Here is a 12758-nt window from a genome sequence, read left to right as displayed (position 1 = left end):
TATTTGCAGTCGTCCTGGGAGGGACTGTTATCCTCACTTCACAGATGGGAAATCCAAGGCTCAGAGATGAAGACACGCCTGCTAAAAGTCCTTGGTGACAATTCAATGGCAGATCCAGGGTTCAAGCTCAAGTTGATCCCATGGCCCTTGGTCTTAACCACTAGGTCACACTGAACAAACAGGTATTGGTGGTGCGTGGTAGGGATCTGATGCAGAAGGTGGGGGGAGCTGCCCAGTTTTTCACCCGGGACCTGCACTTAGTGCCTCCACCTCCCCCACCCCTATTTGGGCTGAAGGCAGACAGCACAGCTCCAGCCCACCAGAGCCGTAGGTGGGGGGGTGGGGGGAGGGGGGGCGGGGGAGGGGGGGTGGGTAGTAGTGTGGCTTGGCTAAGGAGTCTCTCAAATATAGTGGGGAAATAAAATAAGTAGCAGAGAGATGGGCCAACCATGGCCCATTCTCATCTTCCCTCCCTAACTGCGTTCATCAGAAAACAGCACATGTGAGGGCCAGCACGCAGCCATTCTTTCCGGTGCTTCAGGAGGTTAGGATGACAGAGCCATGGGCTGGGCACAGTGGCTCACGCCCATAATCCGAACTTCTTTGGGAGGCCGAGGCAGGCAAATTACTTGAGGTCAGGAGTTCGAGACCAGCCTGGCCAACATGGTGAAACCCCGTCTCTACTAAAAAATACAAAAGTTAGCCAGGCATGGTGGCACCTGCCTGTAATCCCAACTACTCGGGAGGCTGAGGCAGGAGAATTGCTTGAACCCAGGAGGTGGAGGTTGTAGTGAGCTGAGATCGTGCCACTGCACTCCAATCTGGGCAATAGAGCGAGACTCCGTCTCAAAAAAAAAAAAAAAAAAAAAAATGACGGAGCCACAAAGGTAATAACAGCTCCCACCTCCCAAGGGCCAACTCCGTGCACCGTCCTATGAGCTTTACAACCTGTCATAAATTATCACCCACTTTTCACAACACGACTATGAGAAAGGTGCTACCATCATCCCATTTCAATAGAGGAGAAAACCGAGGCTCAGAGATGGTCACTCACCAAAGGTCACCCAGCTGGGACTAAGTGACAGAGCTGGGACTACAACCCACATCTGTCTGGCTCCAAAACCTCCATACCTGCATCTTACCTAGAAAGAGTGCTGGATGAGGAGTCTGGAATCGGTCTAAGTCCTGCCTCTAACCTGCTGTATAGCCTCAGGTAAGTCTCTTTCCCTTTCTGAGCCTTGGTCTGCCCTATGAGGAAGTTGGCCTAGGTGACCTCCAAGTCCCACCTCCTGTGACTCTGTGAGCTCTCATGCCCTCCTCTCTCTGGCTCCCAGCCACCACACCGGAAGCCCAACAGGATGCCGAGTAACCACCCACTGAACACTCAGGGGCGAAGGAAGATGAAGTGCCGCTTTCTCATGGCCATCTTCCACCCCAGACCAGCCCAGGAAACAAAGAACCACAAAGCCACAGGATTCCCTCCAGCGTGGCCGTGTGAACAGCAGCCCTGGAGCAGAGGGGCTGGGCATCCCCTTGCGGCCATCACTTCCTATGCCCTCACTTCTCGGCAGGGTGTGCGGAAGCGAGGGAGGCAGGCTCCAGCTCAATGCCCTCTGGCTCTGTTTCTCTGGGTCCCCAGGGTCTGGGATGGTGGGAACTGGTCACTCTGGGAGAATCCCAAGCCCACCGTGGAAGGCTGAGTTGAAGTGGAGGTTCAGACAGGTCTGTCTGGCTCCACGGGTAACTTTTGCCCACTGTGATCTGCTGCCAGCGAGGTCTTGAAGCATCTGGGATGCCTGGCTACCTCTCTCCCATCCCTGAAGTAGCAGCCAAAATCCCAGATCCCGCAGAAACCTATGCCTCCTCAGCCTCAGGACAGACGAATATCCTGAGGCCCGCGCTCCTGCCTCCCTCCTGCCCCCTACAGTCCATGCTCTACACAGCAGCCAAGTCTTTCCAAACAGAAACCAAGCCCAGTCGCCCCTCAACGTGGGGTCCTCCAGTGGCTTCCCACCACTATTAGAACGAAATGCTGACCCCTGCCCCACAGACAAGGCTGTCCATGGCTTGCCCCTCCAGGCCCACCTCTCCCTAGCCTTCCCTCCACCCTCCACTGCCTCTGCCCGGCCACACCAGCGTTCACCCCCTACATGTGCCAAACTTGCTGTTCCGGCAGCCGGGAACTCTCATCTCCCCCGCCCCCGTCTTTGCCCGGCTGCCCCCTCCTCAACCCTCAGGTCCCAGCTCAGACATCACCTCCTTTCCTGGCCGCTCCTCTAGAGCGGCCCCCTCCCCTCACAGCCACTCTCCACCACATCGCCCTGTTTTGTCTCCTTTCTTCTCTCAGAGCGATCCTTCTGGTGGGTGGCTTTGCCTGTTTGGTCTCCAGCTTCCTCCCCTAGAGTGCAGCATCTTAGGGGCGGGCATGTGACTGCTCCATTCTCTTCTGTCCCCACAACGAGGCAGGGCCTCCTTGGGTGCTCACAACCCTGAAGATGAGGACGCTGCAGCCCTGAGAGGGGGAGTGAGCCGCCCAAAGTCCCAGAGCCAGGGAATAGCAGGGTTCAGACCCAGGGCGACCTGATGCCAAGCCTCAGTGGGTGGGGCTCTCACGGCTGGGGGCCTACTCTGGAGGGCTCTCACCCAGGGTGGACAGAGTCGCAGTGAGGCTCTTAGGGCGGGTACCAAGAATGAAGGGCCCACCAGCTTTCCCAAATGGTCCTTCTGCAAGCTACAGGCCAGCTGAGCTCCTGCCTGGGGTGGGTGAGACCCTGGGGGTGAAGAGGCACCAAACACCGGAAGCGAAGGCTCCCAAATGAGGGAGACCACAGACACAGGGAGCTGGGAAGCTTCGACCCACCCAGTGCTTGACGGAAGGGGAAAGTGAGGACTATGGAGGGGAAGGGACTTGCCTGAGGTCACACAGCCAATCAGTGGGTCTCCAGGGAGGGAGGCCCTTCCCTACCCTGCAGAACAGCAGGCGAAGCCCAAAGCCCAGGGTCTGGGCAGAGTGCCAGCCCAGAGCTGCCAGGCCCTGGGGGCAGGGGCAGGGCCACAGAGTGAATCTGGGGCATTAAGACAAAGAAACGACTCAAATTTCTTCCTTCTTTCAAAAAACACTTGAGACAGGCAGTGTCTCATACCTGTAATCCCAGCACCATGGAAGGCTAAGGTGGATGAATCACTTGAGCCCAGGGGTTCAATACCAGCCTTGGCAACATAGTGAGACCTTGTCTCTACAAAAAAAATCAGAAAATTGGCTGGGTGTAGTGGTGCACCTGTGGTACCAGCTACTCAGGAGGCTGAGGTGGGAAGATCACTTGAGCCCATAAGTTCAAGGCTGCAGTGAGCTGTGTTCATGCCACTGTCCTCCAGCCTGGGTGACAGAGTGAGAGACCCTGTCTCAAAAACAAAACAACAAAAAACATTCACTGAGGCCGGGCGTGGTGGCTCACACCTGTAATCCCACCACTTTGGGAGGACAAGGTGGGCAGATCACCTGAGGTCAGGAGTTCGAGACCAGGCTGGCCAACATGGTGAAACCTCGTCTCTACTAAAAATACAAAAAATTAGTCGGCTGTGGCCGGGCACGGTGGCTCACGCCTGTAGTAATCCCAGCACTTTCGGAGGCCGAGGTGGGCGGATCACGAGGTCAGGAGATTGAGACCATCCTGGCTAACACAGTGAAACCCTGTCTCAACTAAAAATACAAAAAATTAGCCAAGTGTGGTGGCGGGCACCTGTAGTCCCAGCTACTCAGGAGGCTGAGGCAGGAGAATGGCGTGAACCCAAAAGGTGGAGCTTGCAGTGAGCCGAGATCGCGCCACTGCACTCCAGCCTGGGCGACAGAGTGAGACTCCAGTGTGGGGAACAAAGCTAGACTCCGTCTAAAAAAAAGAAAAAATTTGCCTGGTGTTGTGGCAAACACCTGTAATCCCAGCTACTTGGGAGGCTGAGACAGGGGCAGAAGAATCGCTTGAACCCGGGAGGCAGAGCTTGCAGTGAGCCGAGATTGCACCATTGCACTCCAGCCTGGGCAACAAGAGTGAAAGTCCATCTCAAAAAAACAACAACAAAAAAAGAAAGTTAAACACACATTGCCCCTCTGACCCAGGAGTTGCACTCCTAAGTATGTGCCCCAAAGAAATGAGTGCTGAGGTCTGCAAAGAGATACATACGAGAATGTCACAGCAGCCTCAAGCTGGAATCAACCCAAATGTCAGCCACGGACATTTACACGTACATCCACCCAATGCGGCACGACTCAGCCTAAAAAGGAGCAGATGCTGGTACAGGCGACACGGACAAACCTCAAACATTCCCTGCTGTCCAAAGCTGAAGAAAACCAGGCACAAAAGAGCACACATGAATGAATCCACACAGATAAAGCTCAAAACCAGGCCAAACTAGAGGGCCAGTGGCCACCTGCTGCAGGGGACTGATGGAGGAGGCACACGGGAACTGTGGGAATGGTTCACACTTTGGTCCAGGTAGTATGCAGGTGTGTGCATTTGTAAAACGTGAGCTGTACAAGATATGCATACATTACTTAAGTAAATTATACTATACCACAATTTTTAGAAACGTACAATCTCTGCCCTCATGAGGTCCAGTCTGGCATCCTGTGTCATCATCGTAACAGTCATGACAATAACAGCAGGTGACACCGACTGAGTCCTCTGTATGTGCCAGCCCTCAGCTGGGCTACTCTGAAACAGGATCTGATTGAGCGTTTCTAACTACTGGGCAAAATACTGCCCCAGGAGCTCCATATTAGAGACAGGAGAATAAAGCTTGGAGAGGTGACACGCTGTCCAAGGTGACAATGCAAAAAGTGAGGATGCCAGGTTTGAACCTGGGCCCATCAGTCTCCAAGGCCCACTCCTGCTGCACGGGCAGACCCCGCCTCCCTGCCCTCTCCTCCCCACACTGCCTGCTCAGATGTGGCACCTGGAGGCAGCCAGTCCTCGCCCCTCGCCCCCTCCTCTCCAGTGCTGGAAGGAACAGCTCATGTGTGTAATGGACTCGAAGCTTCTGTGAAAGAGCTGCTGAGGAAATGAGTCCTTCCTTCCCCTTCTGCCCCCTCTGCCCTCCCTCATCCCTCTCATGGCCACATAGCTCTGAGGACATTTCAGCCCTGGACCTCCGCCCAATAAGAAGGGACTCCAATGGCCAGGCAGCTGGGGGTGTGTGTGGTATTGACCAAGGAGCTTTCTCAACCCCTGGACACCCCAGCCCAGCCTGTGGCCTCTCAGAGGACCAGGAGGACATGAGGTTAGAGTCCCCACCCTTGGCTCCAGTTTCCAAGTGACGCAACCAAGTGTCTGGATTCAGAGAATCGCAAAATGTTTATCTGGAATCACAACCACCACCATGACCATTTAATCAAACCTTATCCTGTGCCAAGTGCTACAAACATAGCTCATGAATCCTCACCAACAAACAAAATGGGTACTGCTAGGCTCTCATTTTACAGAGGAAGAAAGTGGAGCTCAAAGGGGTTAGGTGCCTTGCCCCGAGTCTCACAGTGAGGAAGTGGTGGGGCTGGGATTCAAACCCAGATTTGCACAACTTCGAGTCTATCCTCTGAATGAGAGTATTATACTTGTCATCCTGCATGTCATTACTGAAGACGGCCCTGGAGTCAGTCTGCTCCAGCCATGTCATTTCACAGATGGGAAGACTGAGGCCCACAAGGGAGACCGTGGTTCAGGAGGACAAGGATTAGTGGCAGAGCCTGGGCTGGAAGCCACCCTGGCCTTGCTTTCAATGACCAGATCAGAGCCTGGGAGCGGGCCACCTGCAGCTGGATGGGCAGCTGGAGGGAGTCAGGCAGGGAGGTGGGAGGCTCTGCTTTCAGGCAGAGGTAAATATTGACATGACTGTGTTTACACTGTAACCTAACTCTGCCTGGCTGCTGCCCCAGGCCCACCCTCCTGCCTTCCCAGCCAAGGAGGGAAGGGAGCTTGTGGGAGGAGGATGGGGAGAGGAGGCTTCTGGGCCAGGGGCTGCTCCTCCTGCTTAGAGGGCTATGTGGTCAGAAAGGCTGGGACATCAGGTGTTAGGGGTGGGGGGTAGTGGAGACCCAGGCCAGGGGACCAGGTAGTGCCAGACAGGGAGGGGCTGTTATCTGAGCTGGGGAGCTGGGGATCTCAGGGCGGGGGACTGGGCTGGGAGTCACAAGGCCTGAGTTCAGGTTCTAGTTCTGCTACTGATTGGCAGTGGGAATCCAAGAACAGTCGGTGAATGGGGAAGAAAAGGTCTAACTGTCAAGTGCGGTGCAAAGGTGAACAATAAATAACCAGCATTTGAGCCTGGCCAGTGTCCAGCCCCAGTGAGCTCTCAACGCCTCTGGCTACCGGCTCAACAGTCCTATCCCTGTCCCAGTGGGCTTTCCCAGGAAGGCCAAGTTTCTGCCAAACTGAGTGGCAGCTTGGGACTGAAGCCATAATAATCTAGAGGAATCGGGGAGCCACTGTCTAGCTCCCGTCCCTAATTCCCTAAGTGACCTTTGAGCCTCAGCTTTTACAACTCTGAAATAAGGCTCACCCTCCTCCCTGGGGTTGGTGTGAAGAGCAGAGATTACATTAAAGTGCCAGGCACATAGTAGATGCTCATTTTGTCTCTCAGTCTTCCCACTTGTCAAACAGGGGCCTCGAAGTTGGTGGTTCCTAATCCCCTTTTCATACAAGAGCTCTACCGTCTTTAGAAGGCCCAGAAGCCAGGCCCACCTCCCTGATGTTAGATCCCCACCTAGCCGATTTCCTGAATGCTCTCTAGAAACTTGCTCCCCTGTTTACACCTCCCCCCAGGAAGTCCGAAGGGGCCCTGTTGGGAGGAGGGAGCCATTCCTAGGCTTGTCAGCCCACCAAGACAGGCCTGGGGCATCCCAGCCACCCTGCCCTCAGGGGCCCAAGGAAAGGGCAGGCCCCCAGTCCTAGACTCCAGTGCCACCCTGACAGTGGGGTTCCGCCAGCACTGGTTGTTCATTAAACTGTGCCCCTCAGACTATTAACTCTTCAAGGACAAGTGAACCCCCCTCCTAATTTTTTATGTGTCCAAAACCTGGCATCTAGGAAGCATTCCACCAAGTGTTAACACCTCTTCTGGGAAGCCTTCCCTGATACACACCTATGGGCAGGATGACTCTGGAGCTGCATCCCCAGGTTGGCACATAGCATTTTCTACCTTATTTCAGAGCGATCTGGGAACTTGTTCTTTCTCCTCTATTAAAGGCTCTGGAGACCAGGGCCCTTGGCTGGTTATCTGCCTGAAAGGATGAGGGGAAGGGTCAATACATTCAGGAGAAGGGGCTGTGTGGGACCTCTGTCTGGGGCCACAGCCTCCTTCTGTCTTCACTGCCTGCTCTGGGCAGCATGCCAGGGGTGTGGTTTGGGCTAGAGGAGGACTGGATGGTGCCTGCAGCACCACCTTTCTCCCAGGGCCACTTCAGGTGCCTCCTCACTGGTTTCCCAGCCTTTGGCCTCACTCCTTCTACTCACTCACCACAAAGCAGCCTGTGACCATCTCAGAATGCAAATCCGACCATGTCACTTCCCTGACTCTAAACTCCTCAGTAGGCTGGGTGCGGTGGCTCACACCTGTAATCCCAGCACTGTGGGAGGCTGAGGTGGGTGGATCACTTGAGGTCAGCAGTCCAAGACCAGCCTGGGCAACATGGCGAAACCCGGTGTCTACTAAAAAAATACAGAAGTTAGTCGGGCATGGTGGCACGCCTGTAATCCCAGCTACTCCGGAGACTGAGGAGAATCACTTGAACCAGGGAGGCAGAGGCTGCAGTGAGCTGAGATTGCACCACTGCACTCAGCCTGGGTGACAGAGCGAGACTACGTCTCAATAAATAAGTAAATTAATTAAATTTAAAAAATAAACTCCTGAGTGGCTCCCCACTGCCCTAAGGATTGAGCCCCAGGTCCTTCATATGACCATCCCTGAGTGCACCGTCCGGGGCCACCTCCTAAGCACGGTCCTCCGCGCCTCCAGATGAACCATCCCTGAAGGCACAGCGGTCTGTACTCTTGCACATTCTGCTCCCTCCACCCCCCGCCCCCCAACACTCTTCCCAGTCCCACTCACTCTTTAGGTTATGATTTTAATGCCATGTGCTCAGGGAGCCTTTTCTGATCCTCAGGTCAGGTTCCCGGTCCACTCCCACAGCCCCCCGCGTGTCTCCCTGACAACAGTAATTGCGCTTGTAATTTCCTGCTCCGTATCTGTCTGCCTGCCTGTCCATCAGACTGTGGGAGAGAGAGACCTATCAGTCTCACTTACACAGACCACGGCCCCCATGCCTCGTGTTGTGCCAGGCAGACTTGTTTGGTGAGTGAATGAATGAACAAATGAATGAAGCCCTTTGACAATGGCAGGGGGCTTACCCAGTCAATTGGAGAGAAAAAAATTGAGCAGAAGCACAAAAAATTGTAAACATTTGCTCATGGTTCCTCTCTCACCGTAGACATGAAAGTGTGGACTTGGCCAAGCTGGTTTTCTGGGCTAACGCCCAGAACATTCTGCCAAGCCCACCTTGTAGCCCTCTTATGCCTCAAATCCTGTTCTTCCCCTGGCCTCCCCAACTCTGCAGGGAAAACAATGTATTTATTCTTTAACAAAAGGTAACAACATCCTTGTTTACCAAAAGAGTGTAGCAATGTAAGGAGGCCTCAGTAGCCCAGTCACCAGCAGGGGCACAGGCTGCCCAGGGTGAAGTACGCACTGTGCTCTGGGAGCCCCATCTGGAGTGGCTGAGAGGCACCAGAGTGACGTGGGGGCATGTGGTTAGTCTCCTATCTTCAAACAGTAACACTTCTCCCTACTTTTTTCTTTTTTAAGATAGGGTCTCACTATGTTGCCCTGGCTGATCTTGAACTCCCGGCCTCAAGGGATCCTCTCGCCTCGCCCCCGCAAAATGCTGGGACTACAAGCGTGAGCCACTGCCCCCGGACTCCCTCACATTCTTAATAGTTCCCACAGTGTTTCTACATACATTGTATCCTCACAATATCTGGAGAAGTGGAGCAAATCTGCCCCACTTTGTAGGAAAGGGGGCACAGAGCCGGGGAATGGCTGAGCCAAGGTCACACAGCAAGCTGGTAGTACATCAGGATTCAAACCAAAACCCTGGGCCCTGTTCTCAACTCAACTGCTGTATAGTAAAGAGCATTCCCAACCCTCAGCGGTAGCCTCAACTCAGCCCCAGCTTGGAATGTGAAGGAACATTCTCAAGGCGCCACAGCTGCAGATGGGGGATGATGGGTTGGGTCTCCTTCCCCAAACTGTCTGCCAGGTTACCCCTCCAAAAGTCCAGGAGGTTTGTGCCTGTTCTGGTACTATCTTGCTTTGTGACCCTGGGCAACCTCCTTCCCCTCTCTGTGCCTGCTGCAGGGTGGTTTGAGTACAACCGGAGGCAGGAGATATAAAAAGCCTCCTCAGAACCCTCGGCCCACGGCTTGCACTGGGAGAAAGCCGGGGGAGAGGGTCCATCCGAGGCCCTTAAGAACAGCACTGACTCCCTGCCAAGGGGTTAGAGACGTGGGTGGGGAGCTGGTGACCATCAGGGAGATTCAGTGAGGACAACAGGAAACACATCACACAGACACACAGATACACACAGATACACACACACACACGCCCTGCAAACGCGCCCCATTAGGAACCCAGGGGCCAAGGACAACTTGGCCACACTGCAAAGAAGTGAGTGCTGGATTTGTTTAAAAGCCGCGGAGCAGGAGATCCAGGGAATAAACACTTGATCAGTCCCGAATCACCCCTGCCTCAGGAATGACAGCACAGGAACCAACGTTTAGAGGAAATTAAAATGACAGGAGCCAGGGAGGCCTGACATCAGCCTCCACCCCATGCATGCACCGCCGGTCAACAATCCACCGTGGACTTCCTCAGCCTAGTACTCTCTGGCCCCAGCAACCTTTTTGCCCTCTTTCTCTTTTGTTTCCTGGCCCTTTCATAGCCAGGTGCCAGACCAGCCCCATTCTGGCCTTTCCAGGAGCCTGTCCTGTGCACTCACACCTCTGCTCCTCTGTCACACAGGTCCCCCTCCCGGGACACCCCTTCCAGTTCAGATGTCACCTGCTCCATGAAGCTTTCTCTCGTCTCTCCAGCTTGGAGAGAGCCCCTACCTGGCATATTTCTACCTCTCCAAGGGCGTGCCAAAAAGTCTGAGGACCACTGCAGACATTTATGGCCTGGTGGAAGCTCCCATAACACTGTTTATTCAGTCAATTCTTTCCTCCCTCACATGGGGTTTGGCTTAGAGTAAGTGTTCAACACATCCTGGCTGAATGACAGACGAAAGTATCACCGTCTCCTCCCTACAACATGATAAACTTTCATTCGTCTTCCAGACCAGCAAATAGGTGGCCTCTGTCCCTGTGCTGGAAAAGCCAGCCCATAGCCCTGGACAGATGGATGACAGACTTTTGTTTTGGATTCCAGAGACAACCCCTGGGGCAAATAGGTTAGATGTTAGGTAGAACTTCCCAGCGTGGGCTCAAGCTTGGAAAAGAAAACTAAGCAGTACTGAAGCAAAGCACTCTCACTTGGGTTATCTCACCCTTTGGAGGTAAGTGTTATCATCTCATCTTGCAGATGAGGAAACTGAAACTCAAGGGTGATGCTTCAACTAGACCAAAGTCCCTGTGGGGAAGTGGAGGGGATGGGGTTCAAACACAAATTGGTGTGACGCCAAAGCCTGGACTCTTCACAATAGGCTGGTGGGCTTCTTCAGTTGTAAGGATCTATAAAGTGTCACCAAGGCAAAGTGAGGGGACCTCTTTCTTTTTTTGGTGGTTTTTAAGGAAGAAAAAATTTTCTTTATGAGTAACTCAGGGTGGGCTTAGAGGCAGAGGGGATCATACAACCTCAAAGTCTCACGGCCTTTTGGTGCCCACACACTGAGACTTTAAATCCAGTGCTGGTCCACAGATAGTGCACTCCCTGTGTCGGAAACGGTCTGGGTGGGGCATTACAGGGGAGATTCCTAATGGAGGAGGTAGGTTAAGTCCCACGTGGTCTCTAAGCACCTTCAGGTATAGAACTAAGCCATAATTCCACCACTTCTGACTCTAGTGAGGCAACTGGCGGTGCCTAAGCGAGGAAGACCCTAGCTGGGTGAGAAGAGGCCTTGGAAGGGAGAGATGGGGGGGCGGGTTGTAAGGGGACTCCAGCTCTGGGCACAGCAGGGGCTGGGAACCACTGTGGGACTCTTCGGCTTTACAGGGGGTCCCATCCTGCTCCCATCCAGTCGCCCTCGGGCTTGGCAGCATCATCACAGAGAAGTGGAGGTGGCTGGATCACAGGTACTGGCAGCCACCATCCCAGGCACATGCCCTCCTCAGCCCTACATGGTGACTTGGACCCACTTCACAGGGCACAGAACAGAACTAGGAGAGGGAATCCGAGTTGCTCGTCTATAGGGAAAGAAACCAAAGAGAAGTAGATGGCTCCCTTCCCGTGATGGAGAGGCCGGCACCCGCCCCTGGACAAGTGGACAAAGGGCCTTTGCTCTTGGGGTCCAGGGACAATGCCCCTCCCAACAGCCCCCCCCAGGAAGCCCAGCCTGGATCAAATGGATTTCTCTTCTGGGGCTTTAGAGAGCCCCATGAAACGCCCCTCCCCAGTTCCCTTTCTCCCTGGTACTCCTGCCTATCGCAGTCAGCACTCGGCCTCAGCAAGCCCCTCCTCTGAGGACCCATCACCGGGAGATGCTGGGGAGACCGAATCGCTGGGTGCAGGGCCCCTGAGTGTCCCCTGGTCTCTGACAGCACCGACCTAGCTGCGTCGCCACCACATACACCCCTTAGGCCACAGCTGGATCAGCAGTCCCAGAGGGCCGCAACCTAGCCCTCCGAATGCGCCGGGCGTGGCCACCCACAGTGCCCCAAGGCGAGCCCCAGACCGACCTCAGTGTCCCGGGACGCTCAGGTCCAGCTGCATCCAGGCACCTCGAAATCGCCGCCACCCGCGAGCCCGACCCAGCCCGGCTGCCCTGGGTCTCCAAGCCAAGCTGAGTCCAGGGACTTCAGGACAACCCAAAACAGACCGCAGCAACCGTCCCCAAAGCGAACCGGGGACCCCGAGCCCCCCACATCCGGCTGGGACCAGAACCAAGCTCGGCGCGGCCGCCCCCGACGGGACCAAGCGCAGCGCCGCCGGGAGAGCCGCGCTCTGCCCGGGCGCTCCCCGACTCCACGCCTTCCGAGAGCCGGGCGGGGGCTGCTGCTGCAGCCGGCGCCCAGCCCCCCGCGAGCCAGGGCGGCCCCGGGTGCCACCCGCGGCACCGCTGCCCGCGACCGTCGAGGCTGGGCTGGACCGGACCAGACCTCCGCGCGCGGCACTCACCATAGCTCGCGTGCTCCGCCCCGGCTTCGCGCAGCTCCCCGCGCCCGGCTCCCGATTCCCAGCTCCGGGTTCCCGGCTCCCAGCCCAGCTGCTCGGACGGCTCGGCTGCCTGGCCCAGGCGGCGCGCTCAGCTCCAGCGGGCGAGCTCGCGGCTTCGGCGCCGAGTGCCGGAGGGGCGGGGCCGCCGCGGGGCCAATGGCAGGGCGCGGGGGCCGGGGCCTGGGTGGCGCAGCCAATCACGGCCTGAGGCTGCACTCCCCGCGCCCGCGCGGGCCCTTAACCCTTGGCGCGCTGGGAGCCGGCTGCGCGGGCTGCGCGGGGACCCTGGAGGGCAGGAGCAGGCGGGAGTTGTTGCTTCGGGGCGCAGGGTCCAGACCTTGCCG

At 55.8% G+C, this 12758-nt stretch overlaps 1 protein-coding gene across 6 annotated transcripts in view; it reads right to left on the bottom strand.

The window, feature by feature from the left end:
• ECE1 (endothelin converting enzyme 1) overlaps nt 1-12552 on the bottom strand; it is a 127295-nt gene extending 114743 nt beyond the window's left edge. For 2 of the 6 annotated variants that reach the window (XM_016955680.4, XM_063804535.1), the window contains exon 1: nt 12376-12544. Coding sequence is in view for 2 of the 6 variants with exons in the window: in XM_001162689.7 (XP_001162689.2) it covers nt 12376-12378 (3 nt within the window). In the remaining 4 variants the exon portion in view is untranslated. Of the gene's footprint in view, nt 1-1142; nt 1246-12375 lie in introns of those variants that run through there. The other 4 variants (XM_001162689.7, XM_016955696.4, XM_054663394.2 and 1 more) reach the window with 4 other exon arrangements.
• Nucleotides 12553-12758: the final 206 nt, after the last annotated feature.

This window comes from Pan troglodytes, chromosome 1 (assembly GCF_028858775.2).
Source record: "Pan troglodytes isolate AG18354 chromosome 1, NHGRI_mPanTro3-v2.0_pri, whole genome shotgun sequence".
Lineage (NCBI taxonomy): Eukaryota > Metazoa > Chordata > Mammalia > Primates > Hominidae > Pan > Pan troglodytes.
The sequence above is the reverse complement of the archived record's forward strand: the minus strand, read 5'-3'. Positions and strand labels throughout refer to the sequence as shown.